At 39.0% G+C, this 23,884-nt stretch overlaps 1 protein-coding gene across 7 annotated transcripts in view; it reads left to right on the forward strand.

Moving 5' to 3' along the window:
* The window catches only part of USP12 (ubiquitin specific peptidase 12), a 35,085-nt gene that overhangs the window by 8,478 nt on the left and 2,723 nt on the right, over positions 1-23,884 (forward strand). The window contains exons 2-9 of one of the 7 annotated variants that reach the window (XR_007374600.1): positions 3,208-3,288; positions 6,634-6,847; positions 9,521-9,747; positions 15,153-15,229; positions 15,436-15,519; positions 18,187-18,384; positions 20,209-20,263; positions 21,583-21,661. Coding sequence is in view for 2 of the 7 variants with exons in the window: in XM_048933701.1 (XP_048789658.1) it covers positions 3,208-3,288; positions 6,634-6,847; positions 9,521-9,747; positions 15,153-15,229; positions 15,436-15,519; positions 18,187-18,384; positions 21,583-21,661; positions 23,422-23,487 (1,026 nt within the window). In the remaining 5 variants the exon portion in view is untranslated. Of the gene's footprint in view, positions 1-3,207; positions 3,289-6,633; positions 6,848-9,520; positions 9,748-15,152; positions 15,230-15,435; positions 15,520-18,186; positions 20,140-20,208; positions 20,451-21,582; positions 21,662-23,421; positions 23,871-23,884 lie in introns of those variants that run through there. The other 6 variants (XR_007374602.1, XR_007374601.1, XR_007374599.1 and 3 more) reach the window with 6 other exon arrangements.

The raw sequence follows: 23,884 nt of genomic DNA on the forward strand, positions 1-23,884 counted from the left end.
AGAGGCTGTGGAGACACCTTCCTGGAGGTCTTGCAAAGGCACCTGGATGTGACCCTGCTCTGGGTGCCCCTGCTGGAGCAGGGCTTGGGCCAGGCGGACCCAGAGGCCGTTCCAGTTCCAACTGTGCTGTGATTCTGTTTGTTCCCACATCTGGGCTCACGTGGGGAAACCAGCCCCCTGTACTAAGCGAAGGTTGTGTTCCCATCTCTCATCTGCACAGAGCTAAGCTGCTCTATGGGAGACTGAGTGTCTATTGTGTGAGTTGCTCAGTGCACCCCAAAAAGTAGAAGATCATTTTTGGGATTTTCCCGTGTCCAAGTTAGATGGCAGAGGAAGAGCTTTTATACTCTGTCACAGCCATCTTTGAGTGAAATCTCCTGATCCCAATTCCTGTCTTTCATGGCAGATGTAACGAGGTGCGACTCTTCTTGTGCTTTACTCCTCTGCTGACCTCTTGTCCAAAAGATCTTATGATACTGCAATAGTTGGTACTGCAGTGCTTCCCCTCTGCATCTGTATGTGCAAAATGTGAGGATCAGCTGGGGCTGATAGTGCTTACCATAATAATTCCCAAGAAACCTTTCAGAGGGAGGGATACTTAGATATTACAATAGTTGTTATGTGTCAGATGTGAGTGTATGGTTTAACATACTTTCAAGCTCCTGCTACATACTACGTCCTGCCTTTGCAACTAACGCACTGTGCACAGTTTAAATTATTTATTTGTGGGAAGGAATAACATCCTTTATGACAGACAAAAGCAGAGCTGTAGAGGAAAGTCTGAGTAGCTTGCGGGGTTTTGTATTGGTTTAAAACATCCGTGCTGGTTTGTACTGATAAAACATTCATAAACAACTGCATTGAAATTAGTAATGTCATCCTCTGAAATTCATGTGAAAGTCTGAACACTGAATGAAATAGCCTTGAATAATGAGAGAACTGTATTGTTAATATACGCATATCTTAGCATATTTTACTTACTAGGGAGATGTTTATTGTGCTAGAAATCTAAATATAATGTTCTAGTCTGTACAAACAGAAACATCAAAGTCTCGATCACAATATTCTCCCTTCCAAAGCTGGAGTAAAGCAGCCACTCCACCCTTTGAAAACAGACAATTTCCTAAAAACCTGTTCTAGAATTAATGTATTTTTTATGAAGTAGAGATTTGAGCAATAGGATAAATGGCCTCCTCACTTCCTTTTTTTCTGATTTGTTTGTAAATAATGTTCGCCTTGCCAGAACTCAGGGGTGGATTTCAGTAAGGCTGCAAGAAAAAAAAACAGGCATTCAGTAGTCATGGAGTGTTATAATCTCAAATGAGATCTTATATCCCTTACCACTAACATTGCCATTTGAGAGCAGCTGTGAAATCTTAAGAGCTGTTTTTAATGCTGCTTATGATTTTGAGTCAGTTTTATTGCTACAAAGTCCGTGGCCATTTGCTATATCTTTAATGTAAGGAAAGATACAGTTGGGAAGGAGTCACACCTGTTTTTAGGATACTTTGCTGTGTACTTTGTGCTATTTTTTAATTTACTTAGGCCTGACTTCACACTGGAACATGCTCAAATGTTAGTTTGATAGGAGGTGTGTATGTATGTATGTAGACAGAGAGTGATGTTGTATGCAACGTAAGTGATGCAGGATTGATTTTCACTAAAGGCAATCAATATAAGACCTGCAGAAAGATGTTTATTCTTTGAATTTTCCAGAGAATAGAATTTTTTATGTCTAAATAACAATGAAAACAAATTCTTCATCCTTTGAAATCCACTTTTCATTGCACCAGTTGCATCAGTTGGAAGCAAAGGGTAACCAAAGATACTTTCTCTGACTTCTTGGAGCATCATAACTAACAGAGCTGCTGGGCAGCACCTGCAGCATTTCTAGTGTAGGCCAGTGCTAGCTGTACTATGCTATCCTTTAATTTTACAGAAGTCAAGGTCTGTAAAAAAAATGCTCTGAGTAGTTTGTGTTTTCACAGCAAGTGGAGCAGTCTTTGCTTTCTGTGAATGGTCTGCATTTCTTAACTTTTGTGAGATATGTTGCAGTGTGTGAATTCACTCCTGGAGTGTAGCTCACCGTTTGGCCTTGCATCACCTGCTTTGAGATCCTACATTAACGTGGTTGCTGCTGAGGAAGCTGTGCTTTGAAACTAATGAACACAGTACACCAAAACTGTTTAATTCCATTTAAAAATACGTAAAAATGGTGCAACTTTGAGATGTTTTTGAGCAGAATGTATCTGGAACCCTGTATCTCTAGGGCGTTTTGGACTATATTTAGATAACTTTCTGGTGGTGAGAGAGTGCTAGATGCTCTTATTGTAAGCATGTAGGTATTATGTTATGGCACACAAGACTTGCTGGGTGACCTATCTGCTTTTGGATCTGTATGAAATGGCTTTGTGGCCAATCTAAACATGCTGAGAGAACAGAACTCAAAGGACTGGTTTTCCTGCATTCATGGCTAATATTATCTTGCCTGTATGCTTGCCTTTGGATTAAGAAACAAGTTAATTAAACATGCTTAGTTAATTTGCCATGTATGATTGATGGATTGGATCACAAACTTCACTGCCTCCACCCTTCAGGCTTCTGGCAGGAGAGTGTTTCATCCATTCTCTCCAATTTCTTTTTGTTTTTCTATGTCCTGACTAGAGGGATTGCTTCAGCATGCCTGAGTTCAGCAAAACCCCAGTCTAAATTTCTTTTCTGAGATCCAAATTTACAGGTCTGGTGTTAACAAGGCCTACAGCTGTGACCAGTAGTTGTGTGTGTGTGTGTGTGTGTGTGTGTGTGTGTGTGTGTGTGTAGTCAAAGTAAATCAATGATTGCTTGGGGATAAATGCCTTTGACTGAACTAACTGTACAGTATACATATGTGAGAATGAAGATTGAAATGTCATGTGAAATGCGTAATTACACCTCAGTGCACATGTTCTGACAAAACATCTGGTTCTTGAAGAGTGGCTTGTTTCCCCACATGTGTGCTGTGGTCAGACTCATAGTTGTGACTGTGTTACAGATGCCTGCAGTGCGTGTGAGCTGCCACTCCTAGCTGTACATGCTTGTCTTAAAATCTTTGGAGGAAAGGCATCTATCTTTACAAAAAAACCTCACTTAATTTTTTTTTTCTCAACTGATTAACCTCACTGTGTGCATAGTTGCAACATTAATGTTTTACTGCTTTTGATTTCCTAGGGCGCCAATGCCTCAGCTTTGGAGAAAGAGATTGGTCCAGAACAATTTCCAGTCAATGAACACTATTTTGGTTTAGTTAATGTAAGTTTCAGTTCCTAATTCTATTGCTTTGAAATGTTGTAGCTGGATTGGTTAGATCACAAGATTGCCCCTGAGTGAGTAGTTAAAAAGCTGAACGATGCAGTCATTGAATATACATTTTGAAATGTATTTAAATATTCAGCATATTTGTTAAAATATCTCAATGAAATAATAGTTGAAATTCAGCTGATCATTTATTTCACTTCACTTTTTACAGGGTAATTATGAAGCCCTTTCTTGCAATTAAACTGTGACTTAAAAAAATAAAAAGCTATTTGGAATATACTGTTTGTAGTTGGTAATATGCCAACTTAAGTGGATAAATACAGTACAGGGAAAAATCTGTGAAACTGTTGGTGATATTAAGTCTTCACATCTGCCATTTTTATTGAGATGTTAAAAAATACTGAGCCTGAAGGGGAAAGCAAGTGTGGAAAATCATATGAAATGGTTCAATTTGATGATTAGTTTTCAGGAATAATTTAAAATGTAATTTCTGGTGTTACCCATGGAAAATGTATCTTGTTAGAAATTGTATGATTCTGTCTGAAATTAATTACTAAATATTTTATTTGGGGATATGTTGGAAAGTACATACAAAAACAAGGTTGATTTAACATGATCTGTCATCTTGCTTTTTGTAGTGAAACTAATTACTTGTAATGCTGTCCTGCTACTACAACACATCTCTGCCTCTAGGTTCTTAGTACTGACGTGGTCTAGGAGTCTAAAATCCTGGTATATGCTGTACAGTCATTAAACAGTCTTACTGATAAGCTGACTTAGATGCAGCTCAGCTGTCATGACTTCAATTAGTCATTTTTTCCATTCTCGTGGAAGTTGAAATAGTGCGTTGTTTCTCTTAAAAGAGAAGTATGACTGAAGTATGGACCAGATGAGCAGATGGTGAGGTGGATTTGGAACTGGCTGAGTGACTGGGTTTAGAGGTTGTCGGTCAGTGGCACAGAGTCTGGTTGAAGGCCAGTAAAGAACAGAATACCCCAGGGATAGAGACTGGATTCAGTCATGTTCATTGTCTTCATTAACAACCTGGATGATGGGATAGAATGCACAGATGATGTGAAACTGAGGGAAATGCTGACTTGCTGGAGAGCTGTGCAACCATCCAGAGGAACTTCAGCAGGTCTGGAGAGGGCCTGACAGGAACCGCATGGAGGCTTTGTGCAGGGTCCTTTTCCAGGCTCCAGGATGTGCTGGGGGCACCCAGCTGGAAAGTGACACTCTTGAAAAAGGCCTGGAGTTCTTGGTGGACACCAAGTTGAACATGAGCCAGCAGTAGGCGAAGTAGGCCATTGGTATTCTTGGCTTTATTAGGGAGAGCACAGCCAGCAAATCAAGACCCTCCTCATCTACTTTGGTGAGGCTGAAGCTGGAGCACTCTGTCCAGTTCAGGGCCCTCTATGTTGCCAAGAGGACAGATTGACAGTTAGCACTGGGCAGTATTGGTAGGACAAAAGGCAGCACGGACACATTGTCTGGCACACAGGAGTGTGAGAGAGAAGTATCTGAGAAGCAGGCAGCACTTGCAGCCATCCAGAGAGGCCTAGGCAGGCTGAAGTAGTGGGCCCAGGAGAACCTCATGACATTGAACAAAGCCACGTGCACCTGGATTGTGTCAGCCCTCACTGTCAATACAAGCTGGGGATGAAAGCACTGAACACAGGACTTCAGAGTGCTGGTGGATGGCAAGCTGGACATGAGCAGTGTGCCCTCGCAGCCCAGAAAGACAACCACATCCTGGGCTGCATCCACAGCAGCATGGCCAGCAGAGAGAGGGAGTGATCCTGACCGTACACTGCGTTGGTGAGGCCTCACCTGGAGTCCAGATGTGAAATCCTCAGTACAGGAGGGACGTGGAGCTGTTGGAGTGCATCCAGAGGAGGGCCACAAAAGTAATCTGAGAAATGAAGACCTGATAACAGCCTTTCAGAATATGAAGGGGAGCTATAAGAAAGAAGGAGAAGGACTCATTGAAAAGTCTTTTTATTAATTCTTGTTGTCCTTTTATTAATTTATTTCAGTGCATTTTGAGTGTTCTATAAGCTGTATTTTGTATTTCTTTTTTTCTTCAATTTTTTAACATAAACAGTGTCCTTGCTAGCTTTCTGATTAACTTGCATAGTACTCCTGTTTGTCACTGAACTGGGAGAGAGCTGAAAAGAGGAGCTTTCCTTTTACTCCAAAGATATAAAGTCTTTTGTCCTTTTTCTCTGTTGATAGAACCTGTTCTTAATGAATTGTGAAGGGGAGAGTTTTCTTATAATTTCATGCCTCTATTTGCTAATATTTCATATAAAAAATAAGAACATTATTTTCATATGTTGGAGGAGGTGCGTAGTAGGTATGTGCTTCAATTTGCTGTCTGAGTGACTGCTGCTGAAAGGTTAGATTACTTGCTGACAGCCTTATAAAGAATTTTGTCACTTTGTGTTAGATAATGGGTTTTCCTGCAGGAGGGCTGTATAAAATGAGTGAGTCTTCACTGACAATTCATGTTGCCTTCACAGAAGTGATGGGGAAGTTTGTCACATTGGGATGGGTTAGAGACAGCATCAGTGATGGCAAGACTTGAGGGAAGCTGTGCCTGGGACCTGGAAAGTCAGGGGAAGAGGAATGCACAGTGTTCTGACAACAGGAGTTGTGGATGCTCTTAGAGCTGTCTCTGCACCATTTCAATTCAGTGACCTACCTCATTAAAAATGCCCATGGTCAGTTCTTTTCCTTCCCACCTCTGTTTGAGACTTAATACCTCTGACATAGCTTCATATTCTCAATAAGCCACAGTTCACTGTTTTAAGAAAACTCCAGAAAGGCAGTTCTGTCACCTAAAATGAGAACTGAAAACATAAGAGCAGGTTAAAGGAGTTACTTCTGATGTTGATCACAGCTAATAAGATGTGGAGAAACCAATTTCTGAGGTGCCTGAGAAGGTCTCTTCTCACAGTACAAAGTCATGCTGTACCTATTCTGTACTCTTGTATAGATGAATAGATGTGATATATGGATAGCTATTTTTACCTGGGCAGCTGTGAAATTGGTGGTATTTGTTTTGAGCCGGGTTAATGCATAATTCTGTTAATAAATTTACAGGAAGATAAAATTATAGCGTTGATCAAATTCACTACTTTTTTGTTGTTGTCATATTTGCATACAACATACTTCTTACTCTGTGGTAAAGCACATTTCTGTTTTGTGATCTTAAAAGTAAAGAAGAAATGACTTACAGAAAATTTGCTCATGTGGATTTTTTTGTGTTTTGAATTAAATGTTATTCCCCCACAGTAACACAGTGCAAACTAATAAATCTCTCTCTTATTTTTATAGTTTGGGAATACATGCTACTGCAATTCAGTTCTTCAGGCACTTTATTTTTGTCGTCCATTTCGAGACAAAGTCTTAGCATACAAAAGTCAACCAAGAAAAAAAGAGAATCTCCTTACATGCTTAGCTGACCTCTTCCACAGTATAGCCACCCAGAAGAAAAAAGTTGGAGTTATACCTCCCAAGAAATTTATAACAAGATTACGAAAAGAAAATGGTAACTTCTTTTTTTTTCTTGTGTAATATAGCAAGTATGACTTAGTTCTGAAGTTGAAATGGTGGCATATCTACATATTATGGATGAGAAGTGTTCTTTGTGCTGTAGTGTGAAGTAGAGGTAACCTTAGAATAAGAGTGTAACCTTGGAGCTGTCCAGAAAGAATATCATCTCTCTTTGTGTATAACTGAGTCTTCTGTCAGTGTCTGCTTCTGAAATTGCATGCTAGTTTTGTCTAAGAACTGTACTTTCGTAATCAGAATTCACTCTAAAGCTTTTATTTTTGTTCTGAAAAGATTGTTATGATTTGAATGTGGTGAGCAGTCTGCCAAATTGACTGTATGGAATGCACATCGAGGCATCCCTGCCATAATCTAGCTTAAAATCCTATAAATTTTAAGTTGTTAGGTTTAGGGTTTTTTTTTTTTTTTTGCATTTCTTATGTTGATTTACTTCTTAAATAATTAATGCATTTTAAAATCAATAAGCAGTTTTATCTAACTGTAATAAATATCCCAAATTTTTAGAGTTTTCCAGGGATTTTTAACGTTTTATGTTTCTTATAAAAAAAAAAAAGATTCTTATCTCTGACCTGTGCAGAATAGGAAACTCATTCAGTTCTGTAGTGAGTTTACTTGAATGTCTTTGCATTTCAATGTGTTTGTAGAAATAATCCATTATTCTTTCACTATTTAATCAATGAATGTTAACTGTGTAGAGAATGGTTCAAATGGAAAGTAGAAAGTAGATCACAGGAACAGTTACTTTTTTTTTTATTAATAAAGTTGTTTGTAATGCTCAGTTATTTAATGACACTCAAATTTTAAGCAGGAGAAGGCAATATTGGAAAATATTCTGATCAGATGTGAAAGTTCACCTCTTGTTTGCTTTTTTTGTCTCTAGCTGATGATACTCTTACCTCTTCTATAGAATTAAATGGGTAATTTTTTTTGAGCAGTGATAACGTGGACATCATATATGCTTTTACTTGCTCATTGTAAAGGTGTACAATTTTGAACTTTAGAGAAGAGTTAGTTGCAGAAAGTATCGGATAGGTTGGCACTGCATACTTAAATTCTGTTCCAGTAAGCATCCAGCTGTACCAGGGCAATGACTGAAAACATAATCTCCACGTATTCCACTTTACAATGCTGCTATTCAGTCTTTGTTTTCTAAGCCTGAATCCAACATGCATCTATTAATTACCTTGAAGCTTAACAGGCTGGGAAGCAGCTACTGGCTTGAGGTCAGCTGAAGGTATACTGTTATGTTTGCTTAAATTTCTTCTAATCATAAAATGAACCAACTGAGGAGATATCCCTAAGAGATCTGTTATGTGGCATGGTGAAGAATCTCTGGAGTGTTTAACCTCAGGAGATTTGCAGCCTTGATGTACTTGATTAAATAAAGATTTCGTAGGTGGTTAGATTCAGAGTTGAACTTTTCCTTCTCAAAAATAGTGCTGTAGGTGTTCATTAAATAACCTACTTGATTCATATGCTTGGCTGCTTCATTGCAGCTCTCCAGATGATACAGATTAACATCACCTTCTCTTGAACTTGCTAGTAATTCAGGTTTTTATGTATTTCAATTCGACGTTTACTTCTGGATGCAATCAAATGATGGCAAAGCTATGAAGTAGTCCCTGGATGCACTTCTAAACTTAAACTTCACTGAGGACTTTTTTTTTATGTTCATCTTTCCAATCCTGGAAACTATCCCTCCAGTGAAGGCCTGTCTCTTTTAGTCTCTTAATATTCTTGCACTAAAAGGAAATTGGCGCAATTGCTAAAAAGACATCTGTGATATTAGCCCATTATATAGAATGCTTTTCAAATTGGCAGGTAAATTTCCTTGCTAAGAACTCCTGGTCAGGAAGGGAAAAGTGACTGTTAGTAAATCAAGTTCAGTGCCATTTGTTTTTCTTAGTCCTATAAAAAAGGATTTGTCGACTCAGATGATGTCTCAGTTTATTGAAGTCCACTGAAATATGTGCCAGTGATACTATTTGCTGTCAGCTGAGTGAATCCTATGACAACTATGCTTAGAAATGTCAACAACTGTTTGTGCATACTTTTATTATACATTATATATTATCCAGAAACAGAAATGTTCAAATCATTCCTTTGCTTGTAGTTTGTGTTAATCATGCGATAGAATATATAAACCACTGAAATATTTCCTGTTCCGAGTTCATTTGTGAAAATATCAACGTCTAATGCCATTTGAAATGCCCTTTGTTATCCAAGACATTGGTCTAAGCTTGTCAGAAGTAGAATACCCCTGTTGGAGATCCAAATCCTTATGGACTGACTTCTGGAGTACGGTCCAAAGCAAGCTATAAAATTTCGGGCAGCACTGTATGTGCACCAGTGTTTCAGTAGCAGAGTAATGGCCAAGTTTTCTTGCAGAATGGCTTACTTTTCTGGTAATTCTCATCAGCTATTTACAAGAATGTAAGGTATGTCTTTCTCCACCCCTGAGAATTGTTGGCTTAATAAATGAAGTCCTGATTTTGGTGGTGCTTTTACACAAATCACAAATGATTCAAACCCGAAACAAAGACTAATTTTGAAATTTTCCTTTTCTAAAAAAACTTGTTTATAGTATAGCACTAACCAATTCATTTTTAAAATATCCTGTTTCTTTTTTTTTTTTTTGTTAATCTTATAGAGCTTTTTGATAACTACATGCAGCAGGATGCACATGAGTTCTTAAACTACCTGTTAAATACAATTGCGGATATCTTGCAAGAGGAAAGAAAACAAGAGAAGCAAAATGGTCGCTTGCCCAATGGCAATATTGATAATGAAAATAACAGCCCACCAGACCCAACGTGGGTTCATGAAATCTTTCAGGGAACGTTAACAAATGAAACCAGATGTCTTACGTGTGAAACTGTAAGTCCGTATTTCCTTCATAAAGCAAATTCTTCACATTTCAGAACCTCGTTGCATGATTCATTTGTCTCAACAGACTGGTAGATTAGATTCATTTCTTTCCTCAGATATCTTACATCTGTATGAATGGTTTTGTTTTTAATTTGCCAATGAGAAATTTCCAGCAGCAGGTGCATGATTTGTATAAAAAAGGTATTGATCAGTATTAGGAAAATGCCCAGTTGAATTTTGTTTGTGGAGTCATAACTTCAAAATTGAGATTAGAGAAGTCTAAGTTGTTGTATTTGTAGGAGCAATGAAGCCTGCTGCACAGGGCTGGGGAGTTTTTCTCCAAAGTGATGTCTTAAAGACTTCATGTCATATTTAGTCGTGCATTCCAGAAATAAACATTCTGAATCAGTTTCCATAGACTTCTAGTTGTGAAATTTAAATCCATTGAAATCATAGCACTGTTGTTTCCTCTTAAATGTCTGTCCACAGGAATTCTTTTCTTACTGGACCGTGAGAAATAAGCTTCTTTTTTAAGTGAGCTGTGCTAAAATTTTCTTGGAGAATAGTTCTACAGTAGAAGAAATAAGCTATTCTGGAGAAAAACTTATAATTGAATTTTGCCTGCTTCAGAAAAAGCAGCACAATATGAAAATTACAGTAATTCTTTCACGGTCTGTGCCCTTAGATATTGTAAAAAGCTAAATGACTGTATTTTTTGTGTGACTCTCTATACCTATTTGCCTTAATTACATAATGCACATATTTCAGCAATGGAAAGGAGGAATTAGTCAGACGAAAACTATATACTTGTATTTTTTCTGTCTTCTGGAAATATCATCTTTTTGATGTGGGGGAAAAAAAAATCAACAAAAAAAAGTTTCCTAATGTGATATGTAATGCAACTGCAGACTTCAATAGATCCTGATATTTTGAGTAATTTAAGTGCTGATTTCTGCCTACCACCTTTTATTTCTGGTTTATGCTCCCTAGTTATTACTTCATGGCAACTGCAAATTACTTTTCTTTAGTTCTTGTACTGATTTTTTTCTATTTACTTATCATAAAATATGTCTTTAGTTTAGTCTCTTAATAGGACTGATGTCATTGCCATTCCTCACTGTGGCATCATGAATTATTCCTGTCAGGATTTTGATCTACGTGCAGTCTTAACACAGTCTAAAAATGCTGAAGAATTCTTTGCCAGCATTATTTTGTTAGTTACTGGACCTATCACAATTCTGAGCCTTCCTAATATTGCTTGGTTCTGTTTTTCTGTTAGCTGTTGCTGAATGGGATATGCCACATCTGCTCAAAGCTGGCTAGTTGAATTTTAAAGAATATCACAAGAAGAAGAATATCAGAATATCATAAATTTTCTTCTGTATTCCTAGCCCTAATAATCTGGAATAATAATCTACTAAGCATATCAGCTTCTGTCTGATTAAAACACAGTGAACTGAAAATAGGCACTTAGAAAGAAACACGCTTAGACATAGCAAGTATGTAATACCAGTGTGAATAAACACAGTGAACACAAATGACTCTTTAATGCTTATTGAAGGTGTTGGCGGTTAGATTTCAAAGTGTAACTTAAAATGCTATACAGCAGGTTATGCAACAAGAAGTGAGTTAGTGCTTCTTAATGATAATAACCTTAGTTTTTGTTGGTTTTTTACTTAAATGTGGAATTTAATGCAAACTGAGATATGTTTTGTTTTTCTATTTTACTTCCAAATAGGAATGATCATCTTCTAACCATTCAAAACAGTGCAATCTTTCTAAAAGCTGACAGAGCAAGAGTTCATTGTAATTTTGGTTGTCCTGATTATAGAAAAGAGTTTCTTTCCAGGATGCATGGACTCATTAGCCCTTCTATTTAACTGGCTATTCTAGAAATTTATCCTCAGTTTAAACATGGAATATAGCGGAATATATAAAACAAAAACCTGATTTGTCTTGGATCAAGTTACACTAAACAAGTTAGAAATCTGATTGTAAATTGTCTTTATGTTCTCTAGAGGTGATATCCTGTTATGATTCCTTCCCCTTCTGTTGTAAAGATAGGAAATATGACGGAGTGAATATTACCTTTTTATTGTGGGTAGTTGATAGGAAAAAAATACGTAGAATTTCATTGATTTTTATGGTGTTCTCCTCAAAATTTCAGGAAGTTGTATCAGAGAACCAGAAAATAATGTTATTAACAAAGGGGAAACAGTCTTGGGCCAAAAACATTGGATCAAAATGATGATGGTTTTCTTTTTCAGCAGTTGGATTTATTCTCATTTTCATGTAACTCTCCATGATAGAAAGTTGTTATACTTCAGGCTGAGGGGTAACATTAAAGAAAATCTCAGTGGTCTCTCTTACAGGAGCAGTATGGAGACTTATCTATGTCTTGCTCTCTCTTCTTCCCTCTCAATAAATCATGCCCTTCCTTTCAGCTTCACTGAAAAATAGTTTCTATCTTAGCATATATGGGAGTCTACAACTGCAAGAGTCTTTTTTTGTGCGTGAGGTAATGCATATTGCTAAGTGAAATTCCAAACCAAAAGTAATACTTTTTTTTTGTGGTAGCATTCTGAGTTTTGTCTGTGGCACTGGCCATCAGGCTACAGGTGAGCAATCTGTGCAAAATTACATCCAGGATGTGAGAACAAGGCTTGGTCCCTTTAACTAGAATCATAGAATGGCCTGGGTTGAAAAGGACCTCAAACGTCATCTAGTTTCAACCCCCTGCTATGTGCAGGGTCACCAACCAGCAGACCAGGCTGCCCAGAGCCACATCCAGCCTGGCCTTGAATGCCTCCAGGGATGGGGCATCCACAACCTCCTTGGGCAACCTGTTCCAGTCTGTCACCACCCTCTGTGTGAAAAACTTCCTCCTAATATCTAACCTAAACCTCCCCTGTCTCAGTTTAAAACCATTCCCCCTTATCCTATCACTATCACCCTCGTAAATAGCTGTTCCGCCTCCTGTTTATACGCTCCCTTCAAATACTGGAAGGCCACAATGAGGTTTCATTGGAGCCTTCTCTTCTCCCAGTTAAACAAGCCCAGTTCCCTCAACCTTTCCTCATAGGAGAAGTGCTCCAGCCCTCTGAACATCTTAGTGGCCCTCCTCTGGACCCATTCCAACAGTTCTGGATCTTTCTTGTGCTTGGAGCCCCAGGCCTGAATGCAGTATTGCAGATATGTTGGAACTCCAGGTATAGAATGTTGGAATGCCTGAATTCTACATCACTATTCAGCTGCATATATTGTGTTAGGAGAACTCATGAGGGTTTTTCAATAGACTGGGACTTCATTCTGCAAATGATGAGGTTTTCTGACCATGTCCATCTTCATTTTACATCCTGTATATAGTTGGAATACGTAGCATAGAAGATAAGATTACTTTAGTCTGAGGATTTGATGTTTACTGGAAATAAATACATGATTTATCAGAAAATAGTAATGTTTATTGGAAATAGAACCTCTGGAGAGAAAGGGGGCATGGTTAGAATGGGAGGTTAATTTTAATTTTTTTTTGGTAAAACTATGTGAGTAAATTGGCAGTTCAGATACTGGTGGCTGAAAAAACTTAAAAACAAAGAATAGCAATTTCTGAACTATGTATATAGATGGAAAAAAATGCACTTGATAAACCATAGAATGGCTTTTCATGATCTGAAATGCACAACAGCCAGTTGTTGTGCTGACTTTCATTTTCTCCTGCCTTTGCCAGTGGGAAAAGGGGGAGAAGTGGGGTGTGAGGAAGGGGGGTGGAGGGGGAGAGAGTGGAATTTGTGGTATGAAATAAAACCTACTTACTGAAAAAGAGAAGGAGGCGAGAAATAATAATAATGTTACATATATATGTGTATATTTGTGTATATACACACACACGATTGCTCACCTGCTGACTGATAGCCAGCCAGTCCTCAAGCAGAAACTGCAACCCTCTGGCTAATCCCCCCTCCTCAGTTTTGTAGCTTTTTTTTCACATGGTGTCTTATGGTATGGAATATTCTTCTGGCCAGTTGAGGTCAGCTGCCCTAGTTGTGTCCCTTTCCCCTAGGATTTCCACTAGACTCCTTTGCCTACCACTGTTAAGTTTGGTAGTTCTGAAAGTGATGTTTGCAGTGGGTTATTTTGAAACATGGCTCATCTCCATGCTCCTAAACTGTATTACTTCCCTGGAGATGGGGAACACACAACCCGCTGAAGATGCGGGAGGCTTCTTTTTCCATCCAAAAAGCATCTTGACAAATTTCTGGAAGTCTAAACTTAAACATTTAAATTATATTATAGACCTGATGCATACTGGTGTAGCAGTCCATTTTCTGTGTGTGCACTTATTCTTGGAAATATGTCTATAGAAGAGTGGGAGGAATCTTTCCCCAGTCCTCTCACAGATATTAGCAGAAGATCCTACTCAACTCCATTTTATTTCGCCAGTTATGTTAGTTCTCAGTAGTTGTCTTGACCAGCTGTGTTTTTGTTCTTCATGTATGCTGCCCTTAGCAACTGTGCCCTTCTCGTCTCTTGAGTCAGAGAACAAGTTTTCAGTACTGCAACCAGGCTTGTTTTCTGAAAACATTCACCTTTGTATGTAGGAGTCATAAAAGGCAGTAGACATTTTCACCAGCAACACTGAATATCTCAAGGTACAAAAGGGAAAGACTACCAGATGCTAAAGGAGAGACACTAGCTATTTCATGAATGTTTTAATAACGTTGCTGATTATCAGGACCACTATGGATTTAATCCACCACCATTTTTCAGGATTTGTGATGAAATTTCTTCTTTGATTACATTTACATTTAGTCTGGGGTAGAGGAGGCTGACGGGAGACCTTATTGCTCTCTTCCAATGCCTGAAAGATGCTTACAGAGAAAACGGGGTTAGTCTCTTCTCACTGGTGACAGGTGACAGGATGAGGGGAAATGGCCTCTTCTGGCCTGCCTAAATCAGGGGAGGTTTAGGTTGGATATCAGGAAACACTTCTTTACAGAAAGGGTTGTGAAGCACTGGCATAGGCTGCCCAGGGAGGTGGTTGGGTCACCATCCCTGGATGTATTTAAAAACCATTTGGATGTGGTACTCAGGGACATGATTTAGCAGAGGGTTGTTAGAGTTAGGGTAGGATGGTTAGGTTGTGGTTGGACTTGGTGGTCTTCAAGGTCTTTTCCAGCATGAACAATTAAATGATTCTACTTCCTTGGGCACATGTACATTTCCCTCTTTCTGAACAAAATTAGAAACAGAGATCTTGCAAGTGTCTGTCATGCTAAGACATTTCACTTGTAACAAGTTTTGGGAAGCCATTATAAGGTAGAAGATATATTCTGTCAGGAGTGAAACTGGTAAAGAGTTGAATGAATTTAACAGGTTTAAACCTTTTAATCTGCTCTTTTTTTTTTTCCCTGCAGATAAGCAGCAAAGATGAAGACTTCTTAGATCTTTCTGTTGATGTAGAACAAAATACTTCAATTACTCATTGCTTAAGGTAGATGCAAAAATCTGAACTATATTTTACCTGTCTTTTTTTGACCTTGAAAGAAGGAAGTAAAATTAAAAGCTCATGGACATTTGACTTAGCAAATTTTAGTTTGTGTAAGCTTAATAAAATGATGGGGCTTTTTTGCATACGTTTATACATATATTTTAGGTAAGAAGCTACTATCTCTATAATGTTTTTTTTTTTTCTTTCAGGGGTTTCAGCAATACAGAAACTCTGTGCAGTGAATACAAGTATTACTGTGAAGAATGCCGCAGTAAGCAAGAAGCACATAAAAGGTAGGTTAGATCAGAAGGAAGAACAATGCAAGTATTTTCATGAAAATACTCGTGTTTCTGTGTGTGTCTGTGTGTGTATGAGGCAGGAGGAGAAAGTGCTTTCTCTCCGAAATGTTCTCACTCTTCCTCCTCTAAAGTGTCAGTTGGTTATGTTTCTCTTACTTCAGTTCAGTGAGCCTCCTTTTGTAAGTAATGAGAATCTATCGAGAGTGTTCTGGGGGGCCTTTGATCATTATTTATTTTTCTCATTCTGAAAGTAATATTCTTAAGGCCAAAAATAAGATAAAAAGAGAAGTTGGGCTATGAGTGATAAAGGAAGAATTGCTGATAATGATGAAATTTCACTGATTTTTTTATGGGACTCTGCATTTCTGTTCCTCTGAATAACTAAATCATTTTTACCGTTGCTGCAAGAAACAGTTTGATAATTCTGACTGAATTGGTGAAAGGTCTTATGCTTGTAACATTACTTTCTGAGTTTTTAATTAGCTGTGGTAAACATCTGTATGGCAGTGCTCATGGAAAGCATTAGAAGTTCCATGGAAATATGGAGTTCATTTGTGTAAAATATTTCTTGTCTGTCTAATATTTAATTTAGTCTTGTTTACATCTTCGAAGAAAACCTCTTGATTCTATGTAGTGTGCTGTATTTTTTTTTTTAATCTGAGAAAGGATTTGTCTGTGCATAGATGAGTTGAAGGGATGGGAACATGGAGCTGGGGACATGCTGTACTGGTTATACCACCGGTTCTTGTTTGTGAGTTTACCATAGATTTAACATGTGGCTTTTGGCATGTTTCATCTGCAAAGTCTGCATTCATATGTTGCTTAAGCTTACTAATTGAGGTGTACGAGGGTGGTTGCGAACTAAGGTCTGTCCTGTTGTTTTCTGTTGCCCTAGCTCTTTTTCTTTGTGGGAGGTAATATGATCCCTAACCATTAATAAGTTGTGTTGACATAAGCCTGTACTGTAGGCATGGACATACTGGCAAAACACAGCCTTTTCTTGTTTTCAATGTGACTGGTTTTACTGCAGTCACAATTTTCTTCCATCTCTATAGCGTAATGTTTATCCATCATAGTGTCTTCTCAACTAGCAAAGGTGACTTTCTTCTCTGTTGAAAAAGCTCCTACTATCAAACACAGTTCTTTTATTAAAAGAGGACTTTAATTTTGCAAAAAGAATCAGAGCAGAAATTATATCCATATATCAGTAATAAAAAGTAACTGTGCTTCTGCCATCTGTCAGCCCTTCTCCAGCATTTTTCATTTCCTAGTTTCCTTGCAGACAAAGGAGAAAAATTGAGTCTAGCAGGGTTTCCACAGCTACTATCAAGTCTGTTTTTAATGAGAAAAAGGGAAGGAAGGATTTTGTCCACAGTCCCTTATCTCTTGAAAAAGAATTATGCTGTACAAACATATTTACTGGCATTGCAAAAATGCAGTCTTAGTAGACGCATCTGAAACCTTCATTGGGCTGTACTGTTGACACTTTGGAGCTACTTTGATGGCTCAAGGCAGTTTGATAAAATTATGTGCGGGCAAATTTATCTCCCAGAGAATTTAAGTCTCTGTTGCCATGTCAGCTATGGTTTACTGATGTGAATTTGTAGGCACTGATGCAAAATTTCACTCCCTCAAACTAAGGGAAAGGGGCCAGCAAGCCATCAATAAAATTAGGTTATCACTTTCAGGCTTTGACTTCAATAAAATAATGCTGCAATGTTTGTACAAAATTACTGTGCTAGAGCTTAGCATTATCTTGTCTTGGCAGCATGAGGTGTGGGGAATAACAGTGTGCTGTCTGTATCTCTTGGTAGTGTTAAATGAAGGGCTTGATGTGAAAACTTGAAGTAGCATAAATGTGACAAAGTAGTATTGCCTTTTCTAAAATGCTTGTTTGACTTGACTGGTTTAATGGGAAATTGAACTGTAACAGAATCTTTGGAACAACTTTGTTGCAGTATCTCCACTGTATACTAAGTGGTGTTTAGGTTTGCTTTAGGAAACTCAGGAAAGCTATAGGGAGGTATGTCTGAAATTCTCTGTGTTAGTTTAACTCTGATAGGTAGCTAAACTCCATCACGTTGTGCTCCTGTTCCTTTTCCTCGGGACACGGGGGGGAAATATGTTGAATAATTTCATGGTAGAGATAAGGGAGATCAGGCAAAAGGCACTCAGCACAAGGAATATTGATGTAATTTATTGCTTACTGCTAACACAATTGCACACGGACGAGAGCAGTGAGAAACTAAAGCCAAGCTACAAACACTTTCCCCTATCCACCCTCTCCTACCTCCTTCCCCCAGGGCAGCATGGGGCTGAGTCAGTCCATAATGTCAGTCTGTGCTGCTGCTCTGAGGTCACTCTCTGCCCTGCTCCATGCCCTCCTCCCATGGATGTCATTCTTCCCAAACTGATCCCACATGGGCTTCCCACAGGCTCTAGCTCTCCAAGCACTGCCCCTCTAATACAACTCCAGTTTTAGTTTAGCAGTGCAGGACAAATTCAGGATTTGTTACATGGATGGTGATGATTTGAGCACCTTATTAATACTTGCAACATTTTTTTAAAGACTTAACTGTCTAAGTTACTTGTTTGTTAATATCAGCAGAATTGTTTGCTTCAATACTGGAAATATTGGTTTTTGTTTGCTTGTTTTTTCAGGATGAAAGTAAAAAAACTGCCTATGATTCTGGCTCTCCATTTGAAGAGATTTAAATATATGGATCAGCTGCACAGATACACAAAACTCTCTTATAGAGTAGTTTTTCCTTTAGAGCTTCGTTTATTTAACACCTCAGGAGATGCCACCAATCCTGACAGAATGTATGACCTCGTTGCTGTGGTAGTTCATTGTGGAAGGTAATAACAGTATATTATGAAGGAGATTTTTGTATAAAAAGCTAAGGTGTTTTTTATTTTTTTTAATGGAGGAAAAAAAAAAGAAAGAAACTCGCAAAATCACATAGCTAATAGCATTTAAAGATCTCTTAAAAATTTCTTAGAAAAGAAAGCATTGTGAGGAGGTGCTACTAATCCGGACAGAATACATGGCCTTGTTGCCACCACAGATCACTTTGGAAAGTAGTAACAGTGTATTCATAGGAGTATTTATGTGAGCCTAACTATATCAAAAGAAAAGTGAAACGTATCCCATATCATATAACTCTAATAACAGATTCTCCCTAATCCAGACCTACAAATTCTTTGAGTGTTGTTAACAGGTTAAGGCAGTTCCAGAGCTGCATTAAATACTTGTTCACTTTCAATTGCGTGGTTCAGGTAAGTGCATCATTTCCTTATCTGAAATCTGCTTAACAATCAGGGTGCTCTTAGAGTTCTTTGTTCATGTTGCAGTTATGGAGAATTTTCTTGTCTGCCCTAAACTGAAGAGCAGTGCATTATCACAGAGTCACAGAATTGTAGGGGTTTGAAGGGACCTCCAGAGATCATCGAGTCCAACCCCCCTGCCAAAGCAGGTTCCCTACAGCAGGTCGCACAGGTAGGCATCCAGGCAGGTCTTGAACATCTCCAGAGAAGGAGACTCCACCACCTCCCTGGGCAGCCTGTTCCAGTGCTCCGTCACCTCACTGTAAAGAAGTTCTTGTGCACATTTGTGCGGAACTTCCTATGCTGCAGTTTCCAGCTGTTTCCCCTTGTCCTGTCTCCACACACTGCTGAAAAGAGTCTAGCTTTGCCACTCTGTCCTCCACACCTTAGATATTTATAGACCTGGATCAGGTCCCCTCTCAGTCTCCTTTTCTCAAGGCTGAACAGACCCAGTTCACTCAGCCTTTCCTCATAGGGGAGATGCTCCAGGCCCTTCACCATGTTTGTGGCCCTCCGCTGGACTCTTTCCAAGAGATCCCTGTCTTTTTTGTACTGGGGAGCCCAGAACTGGACGCAGTACTCCAGATGAGGTCTTACCAGGGCAGAGTAGAGGGGGAGGATCACCTCCTTTGACCTGCTGGCCATGCTCTTTTTAATGCACCCCAGTAAGCCATTGGCCTTTTTGGCCACAAGGGCACACTGCTGGCTCATGGCCAACCTGTCGTCCACCAGGACACCCAGGTCCCTTTCCGCAGAGCTCCCCTCCAGCAGCTCATCCCCCAACCTGTACTGATGCATGCAATTATTCCTCCCCAGATGCAAGACTCTACACTTGCTTTTGTTAAACCTCACCTGGTTTCTTACTGCCCAGCTCTCCAGCCTGTCCAGGTCTCGCTGAATGGCAGCACAGCCTTCAGGCGTGTCAGCCAATCCTCCCAACTTCGTATCATCAGCAAACTTGCTGAAGGTGGCTATCCTCTCATCAAAGTCATTGATGAAGACATTGATCAAGACCGGACCCAACACAAATCCCTGAGGAACACCGCTGGTTACAGGTCTCCAACCAGAGTCTGCAGTGCCAACAACGACTCTCTGCGCTCTGCCAGTCAGCCACTTCTCAACCCACCTCACTGTCCACTCATCTATCCCACACTTCCTCAGCTTTGTTATAAGGATGTCTTGAGTGACAGTATCAGGGTAAAATCAGGCTGAAATCAGGGTAGACTACATCCACTGCTCTACCCCCATCCATACCCAGCCAGTGACAACATCATAGAAGGCTACCAGGTTGGTCAAGCATGATGTCCCCCTAGTGAACCCGTGCTGACTACTCCTGATAACTTCCTTTTCTTCCAGTTGTCTGGAGATGGCATCCAGCACAAGCTGTTCCATCACCTTTCCAGGGACAGAGGTGAGGCTGACTGGCCTATAATTGCCTGGATCTTCCTTCTTGCCCTTTTTGAAGACCAGAGTGACATTGGCTATCCTCCAGTCTTCAGGCACCTCCCCCATTCTCCAAGACCTCTCAAAGGTGACAGAGAGTGATTCAGCAATCACCTCTGCCAGCTCCCTCAGCACCTGTGGATGAATCCCATCAGGTACACTGATGTTGCCTAGGTGCTCTCAGACCACCTCTTCCCTGACTAAAGGGAATTCTTCCATTCCCCAGATCCTCTCACTAACCTCCAGGGTCTGGGATTCCTGAGGGAGAGTTTTTTCATTGAAGACAGAAGCAAAGAAGGCATTCAGTATCTCCGCCTTCTCAGCATCCCCTGTTACCAGAACACCCCCCTCACTTAGTAGGGGAGTAACATTCTCCCTAGTCTTCCTTTTCCTGTTAACATACTTAAAGAAGCCTTTTTTATTATCCTTTATCCCCTTTGCCAGATTCAATTCCAGGCGGGCTTTAGCCTTCCTCGTCGCATCCCTGCAGGCCCTGACAACATTCCTGTATTCTTCCCAAGTAGTCAGACCCTTTTTCCACATTTCATGAGCCGCCTTCTTCCCTTTGAGTTTGTGCATGCTCATCCTTGTTCATCCACACAGGTCTCCTGCCACCCTTTCCTGTTTTCTTGCTCACAGGAACACACTGATCCTGAAGAAGAGCTGTTTAAATGCTGACCAGCTCTCACAGGCCCCCTTAATATATAGGCCCCCTGTAATATATAATACAGTTATAATATAATTATACTATGTTAATTATATAACTATAGCTGTTTTAGTTTAAATTGGAAACCCTTTCATTGCTGTAAGGATTTTTCAATCTCCCAAATTATTAGTTTAACTTAGTTGTTTTTTTCTTTATTTTTTCCTTAACATTCAAACAGATAAAGAGATATCATATTGAGATTGTAGTTGAACTATGTGTTTTTCTTTATGAAGATTGTGAAATTCTTTGGGATTTATTCAATCATTATGAAGCATTAGAATAATTTATTTATTTCACATCTCTATTTCTATTTTATTTCCCTTCATTTATGTCTTCATGCCTGGGCTGCATAGTCCTTAATTTTATGTGTAAAACATAGGTATGTAAGGTGTTGCTGAGAAAACTATTTGAGTTGGTGGAAAAAAGGAAAAGAAACATCCAAACAGAAATTATATGGTAGCCCATTTAATTAGTGTTAAATGCTACTTACTACAAGGAAAAAAAGCCACACGCTTTAGTGAAATATATTTGTACATTTGTGTGTGTTGTGATCTGAATTCTTCTTTAATTGTATTTTACAGTGGCCCTAACAGAGGACATTATATTGCAATAGTGAAGAGTCACGATTTTTGGTTGCTTTTTGATGATGATATTGTTGAGGTAAGCTTTTGAGTAACCCTGGATTTTTTTCACATACTTATCAGAGCACTTGCACGCCTGTTTGCTGCTCGATGACATAGAAGACATTATCATGCTAATGCCCATTCCAAATGAGAAAGAACTGTGAGTGCAGAGCTGCACTTTACAATTTGACTGCACAACAATTTGAATTGTTTCAATTTTTATAACTTCTTTATTGCCAGTGTCTTCCACCTTCATTTGGTAAGCTGTTCCTTCGGCCAGAGCATGTGGCAAATAGAGCACAGGTGAACTGATTTTACCATTATGAGAGTATACAATTTCTTGGCACAAGATGTTTATTCATAGTATGAGTATATATATTCAATGTCTGATCTATTGGGCTGCATCAGTCTGGTAGTCTGTTAGATGAAGTGACCTAGATGATTTCAGAAAAAGATGCAACAAGTGTCAAAGTAAACTGAAACGTGTCAGATTGCAATGTAAAATCTAGAAGTTAATCCTTGAAAAATCTTTTGCTTATGATATTGTTGCTAATGTTAGCCTGCTTCTAGGAATTCAAGAATTCCTAACAAGTTAATAAATAAATAAATAGCTTTTAACTAATCATAGAATGGCCTGGGTTGAAAAGGACCTCAAAGATCATCTGGTTTCAACCCTCTGCTATGTGCAGGGTCACCAACCAGCAGACCAGGCTGCCCAGAGCCACATCCAGCCTGGCCTTGAATGCCTCCAGGGATGGGGCATCCACAGCCTCCTTGGGCAACCTGTTCCAGTGCATCACCACCTTCTGTGTGGAAAAACTTCCTCCTAATATCTAACCTGAACCTCCCCTGTCTCAGTTTAAAACCATTCCCCCTTATCCTATCACTGTCCATTTTCTTCAACAGTCTTGACATTGTCAGCTTTTTTTTTGTCAGTTACCTTTTATTCTTTATTGAGGGAAAGAACAGTCACTGTTTTAGATTGTTTCTGCTTTTTGCTTGTTCTGTCATCTTTTTCTCCACCTTGTCCTTGCTTACGCAGTAACAGAAGTATGATTATGCTGTCCAAATCCTTTATTAAATTTAATTAAGCCTGTACAATGAATAATTTTCATTCTTCCTTACAATATACAAAACTGCATAATTAAAAACAAGGAAAATGAGCGAGACAGGTATTAGACTTACAGTGTTAATTGGCAGAGCAAGTCAAGGGTAGTAAGAATTTCTTATCACCAAGCCACATTATGGATTGTTTTTCACATAGTAAATGCCAAACATGGAAATATGCAGGGTTGCTGGGGAAAGTTAAAAAGGATTGCTTGTATGTCTTATCAAGATGCACTGTAAATTGAAATACCTTGATAAGGTCAAAAGTTCACTTTCCTCCAGGGAAAAAAGAAGCTGCTGTGGTAGATCTCATATAATTTCACAAAGTGCAGTATTTCCAATTCCAGAGCAGTAACACCTGGAATTTCTTGTGGTTTTTTCCTTTATTTTTTCCCTCTGAGCCCTTCTAAGGAGGAAGGAAAGAATCTTTTCTCTTCCCAGATCTTAAGCATCTTGCTGTCTGTTATTCGCATGACAAGTTGGAATAACTTGCTCCTTCCTGAGAAAGATTCCCATTCTTTCAATGGAAATGAGGTTAAATAAAGTCTAAGTGAAGGAGGATTTACCTTTCAGCCTTTTTGTTGTTTGTAGCCTAATTGCCCTTGGCATAGAACATCAAGATAGCTTGCTTTTAGTTTGTTTCGTATGCTAAGGTGATGAAAATCAGCATATACTCTTTTCACTTTACAGATATTTAAAATCTTTCCACAAAAATTGAATGAAGAACTGAGGAAAAAGTTAACCTTCATTCTCTGAGCTCTGATTTTTCTCATCTGCAGTTGATCAGCTTCCAGTGTTTAGGGTTAAAAATGATAAATTGTACATACATTCTAGATAGTGAATTAAACATCTCAGCACAATATTGTTATTTTTAAAATTATTCCATGTGAAACCTGTGCAAGCAGTGCACCTCTGGTTGCATTCATAGGTTCACCTAATCCTTAAAAGTGAACACGCATCTGTGCATAACCTGTGTATCTGCTACCATCTGTGCGGCTGATGACAGATAGGAAACTAAAATTTAATGAATTGTAAGAGTTATTTGGATTTCAGAACTGTATCTAGTACGTGGAAGTTCTTTGAAAATAGTTTCTAGAGTGGAACTTAATGTGATGTGTGTTATGCAGGATGTTCTTACATTAAGGGTTTGGTA

This window comes from Lagopus muta, chromosome 1 (assembly GCF_023343835.1).
Source record: "Lagopus muta isolate bLagMut1 chromosome 1, bLagMut1 primary, whole genome shotgun sequence".
NCBI classification, from domain to species: Eukaryota; Metazoa; Chordata; class Aves; order Galliformes; family Phasianidae; genus Lagopus; species Lagopus muta.